The 21313-nt window shown below is 39.2% G+C and overlaps 1 protein-coding gene across 1 annotated transcript in view; it reads right to left on the reverse strand.

Moving 5' to 3' along the window:
* Positions 1-6036: 6036 nt before the first annotated feature.
* WSCD1 (WSC domain containing 1) overlaps positions 6037-21313 on the reverse strand; it is a 253925-nt gene continuing 238648 nt past the window's right edge. Inside the window, exons 7-9 of the mRNA XM_066599620.1 lie at positions 12998-13162; positions 12337-12537; positions 6037-6777 (exon numbers count right to left, since the gene is read on the reverse strand). Coding sequence (XP_066455717.1) covers positions 6425-6777; positions 12337-12537; positions 12998-13162 — 719 coding nt within the window. The 3' untranslated portion in view covers positions 6037-6424. The remainder of the gene's footprint in view (positions 6778-12336; positions 12538-12997; positions 13163-21313) is intronic.

Genomic DNA, 21313 nt, shown 5'->3' on the forward strand with positions numbered 1-21313 from the left:
TAAACTAACAAGCAGTGGCAGAATTGAATTTTACTTTTTACTCACTCACGGTATAGAACACATTATATTTTCCCCGAAAATGGTGCCATTAAAAAAATAACTTGTCCCACAAAAAACAAGTGCTTGTATGGTTATGTTGACAGAAAAATATAAAAGTTGTGACACTTGGAATGTGATGATGAAAAAAACTAAAAAGTTGCTTGATCATTAAAGATAATTTATTTTAAACCAATGTGTCTATCAACAACGGATTGACATATTTAATTGACTTTATGAGGCTATATTCCCACATTGTGGGAATGCTGCATACCTTCTGCTGCACATTTGCATGCAGAAAATGCACATTGTATTACAGTTAGAGATGAGCGAGCACCCAAATGCTCGGGTTCGCGTTATTCAAGTCAAGCTTTTCGTAAAATTTGAGAGCTCTACTCGAGTAACGAAACCCATTGGCTACAATGGGAGACTCGAGCATTTTTGTATGTGGGACGCCGGGTTCTGAGCTTTTTTTTTTCTTTTCTTGGTTCGTCTCTCTCTCTATCTCTCTTTCTGCCAGCCCAAAAATTTGACACTGACGCGTGCGCTCCGTCTCGGCGGGGAGGGGCCAAAACAGGCACGTCACAGTGGGGAGGAGCCAAAAACTGGGGCGGGGTGGAACACGGCGTGAGGCTTGTTTGAGTAACGAGCATCATCGAGTATGCTAATACTCGAACGAGCATCAAGCTCGACAGAGTACGTTCGATCAACTCGAATTACAGTACAAGCAAAGGAGATTTAAAGAAATCTCATGCACATGCTGCTGAAAAACTTTTCACCATAAAATGACCTCAGATGAAAATTTGAAGTCTGCAGGACATCGATTTATGCTCTGCATGTTCATGGCAAATATCACTCCTACAAATGAGTGGGGTGAAATCTATGAAAAATCCACAGCAGAGTTTATAGTAAATCCACATGAAAGACATGCAGAATTTGCTGTGAATTATTTATGGATTTTCTGCTGCAAAAAATATGTCTCGTGTAAATTTGAAGTAATGATGTAGTCTGTCATGTGATCATCCTTTATAGAGCATATAAAATGAGGCATTTACAATAAAACAATTACGTATGAGGTTCTGTATGGTCCCTATTTACACAGCCAACAATCACAGAGCATATGAATATCAATGTTTTGATATCCCATTTCATAAGTAAAGTGGAGTTTATAGATTATTTCAGATTAGTACAGAATACAGATATTTTAAAGGCTATGAAAACCTTTGTGCATGACAAATTAATACACATATATCTCTATGAGTCCCTGCAGAAAAAATTATGCACTTAACTTTTTTTTTCTTTACGTTTTCCTTCTCATGTATTTAGAAAGTCTCGTACTTGGTTTGCAGACATCATGTTTCTAGCTCAGGGGCGTTCTCAGCACTGATCAGGGGATCTCTCTCATGAACTACCAGAGGCTCAGCTCCATCTCCTCTCTCATCTTACAGAAGCTGTGAACCCTAACCAAGCACACTCAATACTACACAGCTATTTCGTCCTCTGAGTAACTGCTGGTCCATTCCCCTTCACAGCTGATAAGAACAGAAAATTCACCTGGAGTAAAGGCCCTTTTACACACAACGATTATCGCTCAAAATTCGCTCAAAAGCTATCTTTTGAGCAATAATCATTGTGTGTAAATGTGTGCCCATCGTGCACTTATCGTGCACTTTCCGTCCGTCGCTGAGTTCAGCTCAGCTTAAAATACATTAGGACTGATAAGACGGACCGCACGCTGATAACATACTCTCAGCAGCTGTCCTGCTGGAGAAGGATAGCAACATATTTAGAGAACAGACCACCTACTGCTCTCTAAACACATTCAAATGAAGCTAGTTATCTTCTAATGGGCTGATTAGCCCATTAGTAGCTAATGCAAAATGATCACTTAAAACTGTCCATTTCTGACGCATTTTGAGCGATCATCTGTGTGTTTAAATGGACCTTTAGTTACAGTCCTCTGTAATAGTAGCTTTCTATGCTCTGCTCTCTGTCCTCCTGTACTTCTCCATCATCCCCGACACTGTCATACAGCCCTCTGTAATATTTCAGTGGAAATACAGTGAATACACATTCACCACAGAGGAGTAGTCTAAGAATGAGCTGAGAAACAACTCTGACCGCCAGGATTTGCTTTGATTTCAGTCTTCCACCCTTCATTGGAAAACATTCTAAGCATGGAAATCCAGCAATCAGAAATTTTCAATGAAAAACAAATTACAAAAAGTTTTCATTTACAAAATCATATTGATTAAAAGAAAAAAAACATGCAAAGTTGAACATAGGCTTTAGGTTAACCCTCACTTATGAAGATGTATTGCATCTTCTACTGTTTATGTATTGCAGTGCTCTAGGTTTGTTGTTTTCTTTCACTTTTTGTCCTGGTGGACTAGAGGTTTTCATCAATTATCTGCTGAAATTACAAACAGCTGAGAAGAAGAAGAGGGAAAATGAATATACTCTAAGGCAATCTCATTTTAATCTTCCTATCTTTGTCTTTAAGAATCTTGTTTGTGTAGAATACTTTCCAAAGCCGAAACACATTGATACAGACACACAAAACTTAATATCCTCAATTAAGGCAGCAGCAATATCTAATAACATGTATTATAACAGTAAGTTGTAAAAGAACAGAAAGTAATTAGGCATCAGCAATGATACTATCGGTTTTCACAATATTTTTGCCATGAATCATGTATTATGTCCTTTAATTGTCGTTCATTATATGAAGTATCTATGAGAGAAATTCCCAGGTGGATTTCTAAACAGTTACATGGTGTTCCGTAATTTGATTATCACAGGCACTTAATAATCATTGATAAGCATTGTATAAAATGTAAGTACCTTGTGAGCGTTCACAGTGGAATGGTGTTACAGCATAAAGCAGCATGTAACGGGGATGCACATACCTCTTAAGTACGTACTGTCAAATAAAGATAAGTGAACTTTTAGAAGCTAAAGTAGGAATTGTGAAGAATTGCATATCTACAACATTAACCTCATAACCTGTGCTGTGATGTTTTTAAGTTTCCAGTAGTGAATAAATCTACATAAATTTAAATAGATTAAATTGTGATTAAACAATTGGTATAAAGCATTACTCTTGAGAAAATATAGTGCTTACATGATACAAAATTTATTATGCATCATTTACATAATACCAACATATTGTAAGTCCCAAGGGTGTTCCAAGATACAGTATGACACCTCCAGCTCCCAATGAACCGGTTTTATTGATAGATGTTTTTGATTTTAAGTTTTTGTAACTAAAGCCAAATTTGCATTTTTTATTTTAAGGAGAATCGAACCAGGCATAGCACCAGCTATATGACCAAGTAGTCTATAGGGCCCAAGTTTTTAGGAGTGACATGTTCTGCATGATAGAAGTGGAGAATAAAAGTCAGTAACTGATAGCACAGATCACTGGAAAACAAGGTTAAGGAAGGCAAAAGGAGCAATTGCCAAGGGACTTCCACCACATAGGATCTCGATCTCCAAGTTTCCTTTATTGTTTTCCAGACATGAAAAGGTAGTTTTTAAATGTACCCCCCAACAACGTTAAAACAGTATGTGGCTGTAGAGTTGCTGAGGGCAAAATTTCATCATGCATGGATATAACCAAGGCGCTCCCGGGAAACTGATGTGAACAGACACATTTGAGTGGAGCTCCAGTCCAGTGCCATCGAAAGCCACAGTTGTATCTACAGCAATGGCTCCATATGCAGATACTCAGTAGGTTGGCGTGGCAATGAGGTTCAAGGAAGATTCCACATGGTACTCAGAGGCACTAAATGCAGACCCAAAGCAGCCACCAACTGCTTTTCCTCATTGCGATCAAAGTTGGAAGTGTAATAGAAGGTGTAGCTCCCATTGATTTCAATGGGTGTGAAGCCTTCTATTAACCCCTTGAGTGGCACGCCCGGAAAAGTTCCGTGACGAGCTCCACTGCTCATAGCAACATAGCCCGGAAGATTTCCGGGCTATGTATCACTATGGGAGCTGCAGAGCACAATGCCACAAGCTGTGACAGTGTGCTCTGCCTGCACAGACCCACACAGAGCAGTGCAAGGGCTTTGAAAAACCAGCAGAAGATATTGCCGACATGTCGGCAATGTCCTGCTTTGTTTACAGGTTGCCATAGAGACCATCGGCTTGTCAGAAGCAAGCCGATGGTCTCTGTGGCAGGGAGAGCTGGTTGTTAGCTGTCAGAGGACAGCTAGGTACCAGCTCTTACAGCAGAGATCAGAGAAAACCTCCGATCTCTGCTGTGTTAACCCTTTACATGCTGCAGTCTATGTGACTGCAGCATGTAAAGGGCTGTCACTGCAGCATGTAAAGGGCTGTCACCATCGGACCCCTGGAATGTGATCAGGGGTCCTGATGGGTCCCTGTGGAAGTCCCCTAAAGGGACAAAAAAAAAATTTTTTTTTTACATTTTTTTTAAAAAAAAGTAAAAAAATTATTAAAAAAATAAAAAAAACACTTGTCTCCCTTTACTTTGTAAAACATCAAAAATACAATCACACATGTGGTATCCGTGTGCGTCGTAATGACCCAGAGAAGGAAGTTAATACATTATTTAACCCCTTAATGACATGGCCCCTTTTTTCTTTTTTCCCCATTTCTTTTTTTCCTCCCCCCTGTTTAAAAAAATCACAACTTGTCCCGCAAAAAACAAGCCCTTATATGGCCATGTCAATGGAAAAATGAAAAAGTTATGGCTCTTGAGACGCAACTGCAAAATTAGTTGAAATTCAATGATTAGACCATTTTAAAAAACCTGCCCTGGTGGGCACGACAGGGTGGTAGGAAACCCGCCACTCAAGGGGTTAAACTTCTGGCTCTAACCACCAATGCAAATGTCCGACTTCGCCAGCACTGACAATGGGTCGCAGGATCAGCAGGAATCCAGAGTGGCAGACCCCTGTCGATCAACTACTAATGACGTATCCTGAGGATAGCTCATCAAAATGCTCAGAAAAGGAGAACTACGACTGGAGACTCAATGAGTTTTTACTCAAATGCCCACTGACTTCTCGTGTGCACAACTGTACTCATATTTCTCGTTTAGGATTAGTTTCCTGCTTTGTGGTAAGTCAATCAAGGTGAATAGCAGTTATGTAACGAAAGATACTGCTCAATGCAAACATGATCTCACTGCTTAGATATGAGGATAATGCATCCCCTTTTCTCTACTTTGAGATGCTTAGTGAAAACCAGAGAGCACATAGAAAAATTACTATTTTATATCAGACAAAAATACTATAAAGGAGGCAATAAAGCCCACACATTTTTAGTTAAACAACTATGAAATAGTGCCTCCATTTCAGTACTAGCGGGAACCAAGACATAGAAATATTCCACACCTCTGAGATCTCAAATCATTTCTATGACTTCTATTACAAATTGCATAACCTCCTGAATACAATACCCGCAATCCAGAGAATAGAACATCTTTATTTAGATACTATCTTCCTGTCACCTCCTAACTCTCCCATTGGACACTGTAATACGTTTGCCACATTTTTAAACAGCCTGGTCTAACTTTACAGCCTATTATCAGGATTAGTAAATCTGCCCCATGTTCTTCTCCTTGTATCTCTTATTTTCTCTTGACCACATTGTTTATCAAAAATTACCAGTCTTCCATCTGTTCCGTATCACCTATTTTTCTTTGAAATGCCTGTTCTGCGGTCTTACAACAGTGCTTTCTTAGCTCCTTCATACAACGTATTTCTATATATGCTCTTTTATTCTGGGCTTGTGTAAATAATTTATACTTATAGTTTGTTGTTTTCCATTTTTTTTCAGATTCTGTATTACTTGTTGGTTTCTTCTGCCTTACACGGCTGAATAACAAATATCTGCCTAACTCTCTGCTGATAAAAGTATAACATGTTACTCCACTTCTCATCTGTGACACCCCCCCCCCCCCCCCCCGCACCCCCCAACTCAATTTTACGTGCCTTGGAATAAAAAAAAACACAAGCTATGTTTTAATGAAAATATGCCCTTTTTTTGCTCCCAACCTTTATTCATTTTTGTACAGAAGGAAATTCTGACATACTGCAGGTTCTGGCTCTGCAACATTTGAAACTACTCCTGAAAGGTATTGCTAAAAGGCAGCACACATCAACAAAGGAACCAGGTCCAGAAAACACAGTGTACATCTCCCAGCCATCAGTACAGTGGAGGAACATACAGTACATACAGTGGAACGATGCTAATAGCTTCAGCCTTGGTTTTCTGCCAGCTCTCAACTCTTCTTTACTCTGTTTCTATTTCAACATTGAGTTTCTTAGAAGTGCTTAGAACAGTAGAGAGATTTCACAGCTGTCAGTAGTGTATAAAGTCTTATAAACTCAAAAGACTGCTTGTTTTCCAGATATCATCTTGGCATATATTCCTCTGGTAAGCCTGTAAAGTTTCTGGCCTTAAGTGCTTTATCTACCGTCCTGATGTATCCATCTATTGTATTCTTCATGTCTTGAGTAAATGGATCCATGACTGTCTGACGTGAGCCTACTCGTTTAAAATTCCCATCTTTGTTGTTCTCCACACAAAGGAGACGATCCTCATTTACTGGAACATTGAGAAAGGACACCATTTCCTTAAGCTTTTCAATAAGATCTTTCTTTAAGTCTTCATAGTTAACAACAAGAAGTTTCTTGCCATACTGAAGCCAATCCAGAGCATGTGAAGCCCACCATGATGCATAGCTGTTAACAAATTCTGGCCATTCTAAATAAAAACAAAAAATTCAGGTTTAGAAATATTTTCACTATTAGTTTTTTTTTGTATATTGTTATATATTAATATTAGTTTATATGACTGTAAAATTAAAGAGATTTTCCGAGTACTGATTACATTAGTGGCAGTGGGTGGAACCATAATATATTTACTGTGTCTTCTGGCCCGTTGATGTCATCTGTCAAGCGCTGTGGTGCGGAAGTGGCAAAGTGGCAGTCCATTGCCATGACAACCATATTGATTTTATATAGTTTTGGACACAGACGGCCCAAAACTATATAAAAAAATTTACACAGACAAACCTGGCTGGTGAGCGCAGGTGTGGCTACTCTAACCCCTCTAAACAGTTGTGCTGTTGCTCCCTATAGGTGTTTCCTTACTTAACTTGGCCATTAACTCAACCTTATCTGTGTACAGTACTGTGGAATATGTATGTGTTATATAAAAATGAGGAAAATAAATATCCTAACATGTATCGTGCAAAGTTGAAAAAAAAGGTACATTTATTTAAGGATACCATCTGTCAATTATCCATTAACAAAGACTGCCATGTAAAAAACAGAATACATTTAACGTATACATACTTTTACTGGCTGGCTATGATGGATGCCTCTTACAAATACCACATATTGGCCTTCCGTCACCAAAAGGCTTCCCCATTTAAAAAAAAAACATATATGCTTATATGTACTTTTTTACTGGATGGCTCGAGAAAGTATCATTTTTATATCATTAGAAATTGGAGTCCTTAATTAAATTCAAGTCAAGATAATGGTCGCCACATTTGTACATGGTTTTCATTCAAATAAATGGGCAACCATGTAACCATATTTAGCCAACTGGAGCAGGATTAGGCTTGCCTGGGGAAAGGGGGCTGACATGTGCACCCCAGGCTGGACCTGCAATGCATGTTTGAGGCTGCCCATCCCCACTCTTAAGACTCAGGCCAGAAGAAATGGTTAAATTCATCAACAAATACACTCACCCTGGCTCTAGTCTTCTCCCAGTAAGTGAGCTATGGGGAGGTGGGAGAAGGGAAGTAGTCACATCAAGTAGACAAAGACTGCAGCTAGTGTGCGTGTATTTATTGATTAATTTAACCCGTTTTAAAAGCCTGAGTTTTAGGACTGGGAAGGGGCGTTCCAAAATATGCATTGGCTGCCCTGCACGGGTGGGCGCTTGCCCCCCTGTCCTTTGACCTAGTAGGCCCCTATTCCTCGACCCATTGTAGCCTATGAGGATATTTACAAGTGCAAGTTTTCACAAGAACGAATGATCCATGCGAAAAATATTGCAGCATGTCCTATTGTGGTCAATATCATTGACCAGAACAGGACATGCAATGGCCCACTGCCTGCAGGGCTTGGATAGCACACAGACTTGTGTTTGTAAGCTGTCTAATGTGCATTTTGCCCGAGCATTCAGGCACAACTTGCATATGCCTGTGTGAATGGGCTCTAATGATGGGCTGCTACTTATGGGCTAGTGTTTTCTGCTTGCCCCCAAGGCAAAAGCTCGCCAGCCAGCCCCTGCGTAGGAGCCATTCTTTTTAGCATCTCTCTACCCTGCTTTATAAAGTAGGGTCTTAAACAGGGCACTACCATCTATGACACCTGCATATCATCTATAAAAGGTTGTGCAGACAATCCCTTTTAATACTTAGTGGAAACATGAAATAACTAAAGGCCAAGAAAAGAATCTGATTTTGAAGGTTCACTGAAACGTATGCAAAAGTCACTGATTGACTTTTGCATATGACTGATTTGAGTCAAATGTGATTGATTGACTCAAATGTATTGAGTGCTTACTCATTAAAAGTAATGAAGTTCAAACCAAAAAGATCATTGTAACAATTCAATTCAAACCAATATCAATATAACACAGATATTATATGATAAATAAACTTGTGATGCAAAGTTTTCTATTCTAATCATTTAATACAATGTTATATACCTGAATAGGGACAGGGAAGACATCTATTGCAGTAATGATAGTTATCATGTTATTATTTAGCAATACCAAAATAGACATGTTACGAAGGTGCCGTGTATTCAATCCCAACCACTATCTACATGAGTAGACACGAGCATCTTGACTTCATGGATTTCCTATAATGGTTGGTAACAGAGTAAGGACTTTTCAATGTAATACGTGACAGGAGCTTTGTGATCATCATCAGTAACTGTGACAGTAGTGTCTTCCTTCCTGTTAATACAGCTGCGGTGATAGATTCATGCAACAGCATCACACAGGATGTGAAATAGACTAGAAAATGAATCTATAACCTTCTCAGTTGGTCAGAATTGAGATCATATGACCATATGATGAAAATTTGGTAACCTTGTAAATGTTACAATTGTCAGAAGATTAATGTATTTTAATTTGTGAGGCAACAAAAGATTTTTAGACCACTTCCATGATGGAGACTGAGGTGTAAGACCTTAGTTCTATATATGATACTAGCAGATATACCCGGCTTCGCCCGAGTTAATTTGGTACTGGTGTTTATCTGGTGTTCACACGGAAAATCTTATGAAGTCGTGGTTACTTTAGAGATACTGAGGAAAAAAGTAGGTTCACCATTTTGCATGGTTCTTTGCGTTACCCAGGAAATCACTGTAGCAGGACGAACACCTGATGATAAGTTCAAACTATTCACTGTAGGGTTCGAGAAGAAAACTAAAATATAACTTTTAATAAATAATATATTAAAAAGGAACTTGAATCTCAAGTTTCCAAAGGGACACACAAAAAAAAAAACATAAACCAGTTGCTTCTTCAGTAGGTAATCCCCACAAGGCTAGTATAATGAGGGATTCCGTATCACCTGACGAGCAGAAAGGAGGGCTCATATCAAGTAAAAGACCATTTTGCGGCTTGGACGATAGTCAGAGGCTACCCTGTAATGAATATAGTGTATTTTGCGGCTTGGACGATAGCCGCCAGCCTACCACAAGGGCTGGTGCTGCTACCACTCTGATCTTTTTTATTTTAAAGGGGAATCTTTGGGGGAATATTGAATCCTTCTTAGTGATAGCATCATCTATCTCTCCTATCGCTATCCTTTGCTATAGTTTAGCTAGCGCTACTATCTAGCAAGTGAGGATATTGCTACTACTCTATTAGACGCTGTGCTAAGAAATAGGTTCCTGATGACGCCGCATTGATTGCGGCAGAAACGCGTTGAACTGCGTAATTTACTGAAAAAAAGCTACGTCTTTATCCTCTATTTACAGCCCCAGGCTGTTTTTTTGCTAGTATTGGTCTGCCGATACCATCCTTTTTTGAAAGGAATCCACCCTAATTTTCTTTTTTGGTTGGTTAGATTGTGCACAATACGGGGATTTATTTACATCCCAGGCACTTTCTCCTGCTAGGGTGTTATTCCTCTTAGGAGTAATTTCCGTTTGGTCTCTAAAAAATGTGCTAGTGAGGTGAAACTTTTTTCTTCCCAAGCACACTCATGATCAAAATCTCCATCAGTAGACCAAGGAAACCTCTGACTAAATCTTGAATATATAAGTGGGGTTGACCCTTTCAGTAAACGGCAGTGGTTACACTATATTCATTACAGGGTAGCCTCTGACTATCGTCCAAGCCGCAAAATGGTCTTTTACTTGATATGAGCCCTCTTTTCTGCTCTTCAGATGATACGGTATCCCTCATTATACTAGCCTTGTGGGGATTACCTACTGAAGAAGCAACTGGTTTATGTTTTTTTTTTGTGTGTCCCTTTGGAAACTTGAGATTCAAGTTCCTTTTTAATATATTATTTATTAAAAGTTATATTTCAGTTTTCTTCTCGAACCCTACAGTGAATAGTTTGCGTTACCCAGGAAACACCACGTGGAGGTAACCATGCGACGTTTCCTTTATATAAAATGACATCAGGAAGTGAGAGCATTAGATTGGACACTAATTCTTTTGCGCTTAGAATTGAATTATGAAGTTGGGACCCATAAACTTTTCCTATTTATAACATAATCAATGCTCGTGCCAAATTTCAAGTTTCTATGACATCGGGAAGTGAGAATTACATTCCGTATGTAAAATTTGGACACTAATTCTTTTGTGCTTAGAATTGAATAATTGAGTTACGACCCATTAACTTTTCCTATTTTTGACATAATAATCAATGCTCATGCCAAGTTTCAAGTTTCTATGACACCAGGAAGTGAGAGAATTAGATTATGTACATAAAATTTGGATGCTAATTCTTTTGCACTTAGAATTGAATAATCGAGTTAGGACCCATTAACTTTTCCTATTTTTGACATAATAATCAATGCTCATGCCAAATTTCACGTTTCTATGACATCAGGAAGTGAGAGAATTAGATTATGTACATAAAATTTGGATGCTAATTCTTTTGCGCTTAGAATTGAATAATCAAGTTGAGACCCATTAACTTTTCTTAATTATTACATAATCAATGCCTGTGCCAAACTTCAAGTTTCTATGACATCGGGAAGTGAGAGAATTAGATTCTGTACGTAAAATTTGGACGCCAATTCTTTTGTGCTTAGCCTTAAATAATCGAGTTGGGACCCATTAACTTTTCCTATTTATGAGATAATCAATGCTCGTGCCAAATTTAACATTTTTATGGCATCAGGAAGTGAGAGAATTAGATTCTGTACATAAAATTGGGTCGCAAATTCTTTTGTGCTTAGTCTTGAATAATCGGGTTGGGACCCATTAACTTTTCCTATTCCTATTTATGAGATAATCAATGCTCGTGCCAAATTTCAAGTTTTTATGACATTGGGAAGTGAGAGAATTAGATTCCGTACATAAAATTTGGACGCTAATTCTTTTGCGCTAGAATTGAATAATCAAGTTGAGACCCCTGTACTTTACCTATTTTGGACATAATCTATGCTTGTGTCAAATTTCATGCTTCTACGACATCGGGAAGTTGGAGAATTAGTGGCGAGTCAGTGAGTCAGTGAGTCAGCGAGTGAAGGCTTTCGTCTTTATATATATATATAGATGTGACTGTGTTGTGCCTACATATATTCTTTGACATGTTTAAGGTTATAAAAATCAAGTACTTTGTTAGTTTTCATGTTTCACATATTACTGTATATACTCAGGACTTGAGGTAAATTTGTGTAAAATTGCCTTATTTACTGTGACTAATTACATGAATAGACAATGGGGGAAAGCTACTAAGCTAAATGGCCCAGAAGTCAGGCTCAATTTGTGCCAAAAATTGGCAAACATGCCTTGCACCAGATTTATTATGTGTTTTAGATCATTTTTGTATCGCACAATAGATACTAAGATATACATTTAGTAGGTTAGCAAGAAGTAGGAAGTGGCTGTAAGTGAGTATGAATGCAGGATAAGATTACACAGGGTTTGTTTGTAGTCATATACTATGGTAATGCATAGGGCTAAATGGGAGTTATAGACAGAAAATAAGCAGAATAAGAAGATAATATTAAGCAAAACTTTTTGCAAAGTTAATTAATTTATTTTTCTTGATCCAATAAAGTCAAGTTGGTTGCAAAAAAAATTGCCTTTAATGTTAAATCTATATCTTACCTTTACTTTTCCAATGCCTCTCTGTTGCATATCCCAGATGACCTGCACATTTCCTGTTAAACTCTGCCATCAAGGCTTTATAAGGGTTACGGATCAGTAGAATAGAGGAATCATACATTTCAATCTCTCTCTTGCCACTTTCATGGGTTTTTACACATATTGTCCGCCCACTCCTCCAGTGATCTTTTTCACCTTTAAACCCTGAAAAAACAAACTAAATTTGTCAAAGCCAACAAAATGGTAACAGTTACACGTTAGTAACAAACCAATAGATGAAGTGATGCATTCTGTGCTAATAATTAGTGATTGCCACTAGAGATGAGCGAGTATACTCGCTAAAGGCAATTGCTCGAGCGAGCATTGCCTTCAGCGAGTATTCCCCCCGCTCGAGACAGAAGGTTCGGGTGCCGGCGCAGGGGAGCGGTGAGTAGCGGCTGTCAGCAGGAGGGAGCGGGGGGAGAGAGATCTCCCCTCCGTTCCGCCCCGCTCTCCCCCACAGCTCCCTGCCCGCTGCCGACACCCGAACCTTCCGTCTCGAGTGGGGAAGATACTCGCTAAAGGCAATGCTCGCTCGAGCAATTGCCTTTAGCGAGTATACTCGCTCATCTATAATTGCCACATTTGAAAACTTAGCTAGTTATAGATTAATACCAGCACATACCTTTATTGTACAATGTTCCATCAAAGTAGTAGCTTCCGGTGTAGTATCCCGTGGCATGCTCTACAAGGTGCCTCACCCATGTATTTCCTGCTCCGGGAAAGCTTGACAAAGCTATAAACACTTTTGACTTTGTAGGCAAAAACTTTCTTACTGTGCAACGGGTATCTTAAAAAAAACAACAATAAACTGTTATATAAGCCCTTCTCCAAAACAGAGCTATAGTTAACATATAATAAAGGTCTGTTATGTAGATACAACTCAAGAACACCCCAAACAGGATGAAACAGTGGTTGTAGCATTGAATACTCTTTAAAAATGGCTCAATTTTAAAGGCATATACTACCGCTATGAATTAATGTATCAAGCACTGCTCTAACACAATGATTGTCTTAGTTCTGTAGACGTCCAGCCTAATTACAATACAGGATGATCATAATTAAAGTATTCCTATTCAGAGATGTTTAGAGAGACATCTACTAGGAATAATTGAACTAAACTTGGCAATAATACCATCCAGAGAGCTAAGAGATTTTAGGCAAATTTGTCAAATGTGAAGAGGACAGTGACAACAAATGCACAGAGAAGGGTGGTTGTAAAAGTTGAAGAAGCAGGAAGTTTTGGAGTCCGACCTGGAAGAATATGGAAACCAATCTCTTAAAAACAAACAGAAAATGTTGCTACAGCTGTTGTTCTGTTCCGAAGTCTACAAAGAATCTGTAAGGGACAAGCAGTGTACATGCTGTTTCAAGACAGACATTAACAGAGATGAAAGTGTTTTTCACATGGATCACTTCCGTATGTCCTGGACAATATTATTAACAAATTTGGTTCAATTATGGCCATTAGATGTCTCTAGACATTTGTCAATAGTGATAGTTTAAATATGATTGCCCTATATATATATATATATATATATATATATATATATATATATATGATCACATCTCTCTGTAATGTTGAAATGTTAAACAAGTTGTTTAATGAAGGCAACCTTTGTCCATATACTTTATCTAGGCATTTGAACATCATAGAGGGGGATCCACGATTCACAACCTCCTTCTAAGAGCCAGAACAGAAAGATAGATGTTCTGTATGATTGGCACCCATTCTCTTGGACTTGAGCTGTCCTGACATGACAAGGACATCCACTAATTTGAATAGTCATCATGTAAAAAAAAAATTCTAGTACAATAACTGGCTGGCTGCGGCTTCCTGTGGCCAGCTCAAATGTTTTCAGGGAGCTGAACGCTGCGCAATCAGCTGATTACCCTGGATATCACATTCTGTAAGGGTTTTTTCTGAACAGACAAACCTTTTAACTAGATCCCTGGTATTTTGATTTGATGCATTTTTCCCAAAAATATAATGCTAATAAGATTAATAACTAATTTTCCAGTGTGGTGATCATGCATTATTTAGATGTGTAATATTCATATACCCGTTGTCCTGTCTGCTGAATATCTATACAATGAATAGTGTCACCAAATGTCTTTCTGCATATCAGAGGTCGGTCCATAAATTTTTGCAGCTTAAGAAACACATTTAACCATACCATTTGGTTTTTAGTATTCAGCAGTAAAAGAATTAAATATGTTATCCCAAAATTGACTTTTATCACCCATCCAAAAGATAGGTGATAAATGTCTGATCAATGGGGTTCTCACTGCTGAAACTTCTACCGATCCCGTGAACAGGGTTCCCATGTCCCCTTCTTCTATCCAAAGCAGGCTCGCTGTACCTACCCACAGAGATGTAGAAATTGAATTGCGTAGGAATTGCACGTGCATTAATTTCAAAAGAGCTGATGGAAATAGGCAAGTACAATTGCATGGCAGTCCCCTGAAGTTGAAAGAAGCAGAGCCGCAGATGCGTGACCTCCGTTCCATCTAATCTTTCTCTCACTGCGGAGAGTTAGTGAGCCCTCAATTAGAAGTAGAGGTGGACACAGAACCCTTGTTCTTGGGATTGCTGGAGGATTCAGCAGTGAGACCCCCACTGATCAGACTTTTATCATCTTATCATATGAATTGGTGATAAAAGATGATTTTGTTACAATCCCTTACAGGTCTTTTAGGGCTTTTGGATGTCACAGGGAAGGAAGGAGGTGCAGGGTGTCTCCTACTCAAAGCCATAATCTTTGAGGCATATCTAAGAGCAACTAAATAAGGATAGCTCCTACACCCTAGTCATTTGAATAACTACCATCAAATGTCACATTTATCAACTGCTGCAGCTTCCAATGGCAATAGCAGCAGAGTGCTAGTGGTTTAAGAAAATGGATATACAGTGTTCTTTTGATCTCCTGGCTGGCTTCATTGTAAAAAGTGGTAGTGTTGATGAGATAACTGTGAAATTATAAATCAGCACTGAAATTGGGCTTCTGCAAGTCTAATTCTTCTGTGATGTCTACTGCCAAGACTGTTATATTACTATACTAGCTAATATACTCGGCTTTGCCCGAGTTAATTTGGTACAGGTGTTTACCTGTTGTTCATGCAGAAAATTTTATAGAGTCATGGTTACTTCAGAGGAACCAAGGAATAAAATATGTATGCACATAGAGGAGCGTTAGATTTTCCTCAGACTGCATGTACTGATGTCCCTCCGCAGAATGTGCCACCCCCTCCCTTTCTTCTCACTTTTTACCTTTAAAGGTAACACGTGTTTTTATTCAAATTTAATAGCAGACTAGAAGTTGCAGCCCCTTCTTAGCCTTAAAGGCATGCTCCATTCCTGCAGTCCATGGCTGTTTCCTTATGTACGTTACAGCCTTTCAGTATATTCTCCCCAGTATATATACACATAAAGGCAAGGTAGATTCTCCTCAGCATATACACATAGAGGTGAGGTAGATTCTCCTCAGTATATACATATTGAGGAGCGTTAGATTGTCCTCAGTATACAAATGATTTCCTTAGGTTTTATGGTTTCTGGGAAAAGAACTATGTCATGTATTGCAGATTTTCACAGTTTTTCACACTTAGAATTGAAGACTGAAGTTGCAACTCCTTTACTTTTCCTATTAGGATGTAAAGAATGGTCGTGCCAAATTTCAAGCTTGTACAACACTGGGAAGTTACATTACATAGGGGTGCACTTACTTTTAAACTTAGCATTGAATAATTAAGTTGTGACCCCTACGCTTTTCCTATTTAGGACCTGAGGAATGGTCATGCCACATTTCAAGTTTATATAACACCGAGAAGTTAGAAAATTAGATTAGGTACATAACAAAGGTGTGCACTTAGTTTTGCAATTAGCATTGAATAACCAAGTTGTGACCCCTTTACTTTTCCTATTTAGTGCTTCAAGTATGTTTGTGCTGAATTTCATGTTTGTACGACGCTGGGAAGTTAGAGAATTAGTGGCAAGTCAGTTAGTCAGTGAGGGATCTTGGCCCAGGAAATATGCATCTAAAACTAGAGTCAGCTAATAATACGTTCCTAATTCTGGCTCTAAGATCGTTATTATCCTTGTATTAATACAATACAGTAATGCTGTGTAGGACATAGTGCTGCTGTACATATACTGTGCTACTATGATAAATCCTGATAACAGTGTGTGCCAGATGATGATCACTTCATTACATCCACAACACTTAAGTAAATGATCTTGTGCACTCCCACTTGTCCATGCAATGGCAACGATCTGATAAGGAATCAGACAAAATAGGTAGAAGAAAAAAAATGAATCTCGGAATGTTGAATCTAGTTTTCTACTTAGAGCTAATGAATGCGTTATTCTGCAATGTAAGCTACCGGCTTTAGATTTGTGAGAAGTCAGAACTGCACTTCATGTTATACACACTGCTGACTTCATCTATCAAACTGCTATAACAAGCAACACCAACACAGACTACTGTTTCTGTAATCTTACATCTCACACTAATGGTCAACCCAAAGTGTACCTTAGCAAGCAACTATATCTGAAAATGTGGAGTCTTTGATCCACATGTGAATTATAAGCCATTAGCTAGGGAACACTGCTCAGTTTGCAAAGTCCTATGACAAGGTGGGACATCGAGGAGTGATACTTTAATATTCTATTTCTTATCCTTCCAACTTCCCAACAAAGTCCCTTTTACACTGACACATTTTCTGACAAGAATGAGCGCCAATCAACAATGTTTCAAATGAATTGGTGTTTAAGTTCCAGTTATTTGGCGCAATCAGCACATGTGTACAAATGGTTATTAGTATGATCCTTCAGGCACATATAGTTGCATTATGGTCGGCAGCACGTATCTGTGTTTATACAGGGTGATATGCTGTCAATACGCTGGAGACAAGAGGTCAAAGAGTTTTTCCAGTTATAAACTATTGATGGCCTCTTCCTAAGGCCACTCTCACAAGTGCGCACGGTTCCTACGTCTGCCAGTGGGTTTTAGCGCACCTCATCATTGTGATGAGTTGCTCTAAACATGGTGAAATAGAGCAGATAGCTCTTGAAAATCAGGTCGCTAGAAACGTCACGATCGAGTGCATGTCTGCGAGGCCACATTGCAATCAATGGGAGCGTTATACCGCGATTACCGCGTCATTCAAAACACCATGGTAATCACGATAAAAAGCACGTGTGAGAAAGCCCTAAGACAAGCCATTAATAGTAGATCGGCATTCTATTGCCCAAGCCTCCCACTGATCAGCTGTTTGCAAGGCAAATTGGCTTGTTCACTGAACTGGATTCAGCAGGAAGCAGACATCTCAATTCTCATTGTAGTGGCCAGGCATGGTATTGCAGCTAAAGGTCCCATGGAAGTGAATGTGAACTTTGCCAGTAAAACCAAACCTGGCTACACTAGTGAAAACAAACAACTATGTTTCCTGCAGAAATCAGCTCAGTGGCAGAGCACACCAGCCCAAAGAACAGCTGATCATAGGGGGTTGATGGCATATCCGAAGAATAGGCCATCTATAGTTTAAAATTGGACAACCCCTTTAACCAAAGGCAACATCTGCATGGAGTCTATATATTCTCTCCGTGTTTGTATGGGTTCCTTGTGCACACTTTCCTCTAAAATGCCAAAGGAATATTGATAGGCAAATTTAAATAGTGAGCTGCGGTAGGGACATGGACTGATGTGAGTGATGACAATATATGTATAGCGCTGTGGAATATTTTGGCGCTATATAAAAGAGTTAAATACAGAATCTGTATTTCTGGTTTTATTAATAACTCAAATATTGTTTCCAAGTTCTCCAAAGGGTAGTCACCTATAGGGGCCATGGGAGAGATAGTTTGTACGACACCGGGAAGTTATATTACATAGGGGTGCCAATACTTTTGCACTTAGCATTGAATAATCAAGCTGTGACCCCTTTACTTTTCCTATTTAGGACCTAAAGAATGGTTGTGCCAAATTTCATGTTTGTGCGACACCTAGAAGTTACATCACATAGGGGTGCCAATGCTTTTGCACTTAGCATTGAATAATCAAGTTATGAGTCATGACCCCTTTACTTTTCCTATTTAGGACTTGAATAATGGTCATGCCAAATTTCATGTTTGCATGGCACCGGAAAGTTAATGAATTAGATTAGGTACATTACATAGGGGTGCCGATACTTTTGCACAAAGCATTGTATAATCGAGTTGTGACCCTTTTTACTTTTCCTATTTAGGACCTAAAGAATGCTCCTGCCAAATTTCATGTTTGTACGACACCGGGATATTAGAAAATTAGTGTCGATTTAGTCAGTGAGTGAGTCAGTCAGTGAAGACTTTCACCTTTATATATATAGATGTCAATACTTAGTGGAACTTCCTTTGCCCTAATGACATTGGATACTCTCCATGGCATACTTTCTACTAACATCTGATACACTTCCCTCCATTCAGTCTACAAAAGTAGGGCAAGTTCTTTCACAGAAGATGGATGCTGTTTGTATTTGCTAACCCAACATTCCAGGTTGTCCCAGCCAGTGCAATCATTGAACATCCATATCCTCAAATCAACGTAAAACGGTGCTGAATTTGTGATAAGATTGTCTTGTTGGAAGTATTGCTAACTATTCCCATAGTGTTGCCATGCTGTCATCGGCACATTATTGTCTAGGATGTTAAGGTACACCTCTGTGTTCATGGTTATTGCAACTACAACTAACGGACCATGTAGGGGTGTCCAAATACTTTTGGCAGGATAGAGTAAATGGACAACCTAGGTAGACAGCTCCTTTTCCGATTACAGGTTCAACCCTGTAAGCAGCTGATGTAGTGTCTTGCTCTGGGAACTTCTATAATAACATGTTGTCACTAGAGAAATCAGACTCAAAGCCTGTGGGTATCTTCTAATTTCAATGGACATTTATTGTCCTTGACAATAGAGAATTGTAGTGGACACATGTCTGAGCTAGAGGGAAGTGTACTCATAAAAAGAAGCCATCTCAAGTAGACACCCCATTAACACTGCAACAAAAAAAATAGTAATGTGCAAATGTGGATTAAAGCCAAATGCATAGACAATGTTGTTTCCTTTCAAAGTCTGTAGTTCTGTTAGAATAAATAAATCCACCATCCATTAAATGATATGATAACTTGTATATTGTGTAAAGCATTTCAGCTTTACATTTATAGAACTAGACAGGTTTTAGAAAGATATCATGAATACACTGACAATGAAAGAGAACTACAGAATGGATGAAATAATATGCCAGAGAACTTTATGATTCATTTCTCTTTCTTGTTACTTTCTTGCCTTTCCCTGGAGCGAAGCCATAGAAATATGACATGTTGAATTTGACGGACTTGTGTATTTCTTTTACTGTTCTTACAATATGAATGTAACTTATATATTTGATAGCCAGCAAATAGTTTGGGTGGCAGACTCAATGTCTAACGTATGGAGCAATTTCTTAAATGGGTTATCCCACTTCCATTTGTCATGTTGCAGGAATCAGGCAGCTTGGTATATTGCACTGTGGCCCTGGCTATTACTACAGGCTGAGTCCTACTGAAGGCACTGCGCTATGTACGGAGCTATCTGCTTCCTGCAGCAAAACAGCTAGAAGTGAGAGGCAACCCCTTTAAGGCAAACATCCTTCTTCGTATAAACAAACTGAGTAGTAGTGGGTCAATAGTTTGGGTGGCCACTCAGGCCTATGGCTGACCGATCCGTCCACCATCCTAAGCCACGTCACATGATAATTAATTTAATTAATTAAACAATTGCAACCTATGACAATCATTTGCAGGTCTATGGCAAGTACAGCATCCCCTTATATCGTGGGGGGTCATTTCTTTCATTCAGGTATCCTTACAATCCCTCCTATTGCCCTGCCTTTGCCTCCCTCAATCATGCAGCTACAATCTGACTGGTGGCCTAGTGCACAGGATCCCAGAAGGACTTGCAAAACTTTTTCACCCCTATTGTAACAGCCGACACCACAAGGATAGGTAGGTGGCATCCTAAACACATTCCAAAGGTTTCAGGTTGGGACTCTGTGGAGGCCAGTCCAATCATGGAACATTCATATCCTCAAACCAATGTAAAACAGTCTTAGATTTTTGGCACGTTGCATTGTCTTGTTGGAAGTATTATTGACTATTCGCAGATGACAGCCATGTTTTGGGCAGCATATTATTGTCTAGAATGTCAAGATATACCTCTGTGTATATGGTGGTTGACACTACAACCAATGACCCAAAACTATGCCACATAAAACATTCTCAGAGCATAATAGACCCTCCGCCATACTTAACTGTTGGCACAAAACACTGAGGCAAAAAGTGTTCCCTAAGTATCCTCCACATCCAGGTACATCCATCTGATTTGGTGTATTGTGATTAATCACTCCATAGAGTGTTCTTCCTTTGCCTAACTGTCCAATAACCACACTCCTAGCACCATTGTAGATGGACTATTGTATCTTCTTTGAGACAACTCACCAGTCATTTGCAGCATGAATGGAAGAAAATCCCGCTGAAGTGTACGACCCATAGAAAGTATGACATGTGGAATATCTAATGTCATTAGGTCAAGGGAGGCTCCATTAAGTTTTAACATTTATAAATAAATACTACTTTTGATTTTTGTTCAGGTGTCCAATTACCTTTTGTAAGATAATGTAGATAGATAGGCAGTAGAGATGAGCGAGCATACTCGCTAAGGCTAACTACTCGAGTGAGTAGTGCCTTAGTCGAGTATCTGCCCGCTCATCTCTAAAGATTCGGGGGTCAGCGCGGGTAACAGGTGAGTTGCGGCGGTGAGCAGGTGGGAAAGAGGGAGAGAGGGATCTCCCCTCCGTTCCTCCCCGCTCTCCCCCGCCCCTCCCGAATCTTTAGAGACGAGCGGGCAAATACTCGGCTAAGACACTACTC

The sequence above is a fragment of the Eleutherodactylus coqui genome, chromosome 4 (genome assembly GCF_035609145.1).
Source record: "Eleutherodactylus coqui strain aEleCoq1 chromosome 4, aEleCoq1.hap1, whole genome shotgun sequence".
NCBI lineage: Eukaryota > Metazoa > Chordata > Amphibia > Anura > Eleutherodactylidae > Eleutherodactylus > Eleutherodactylus coqui.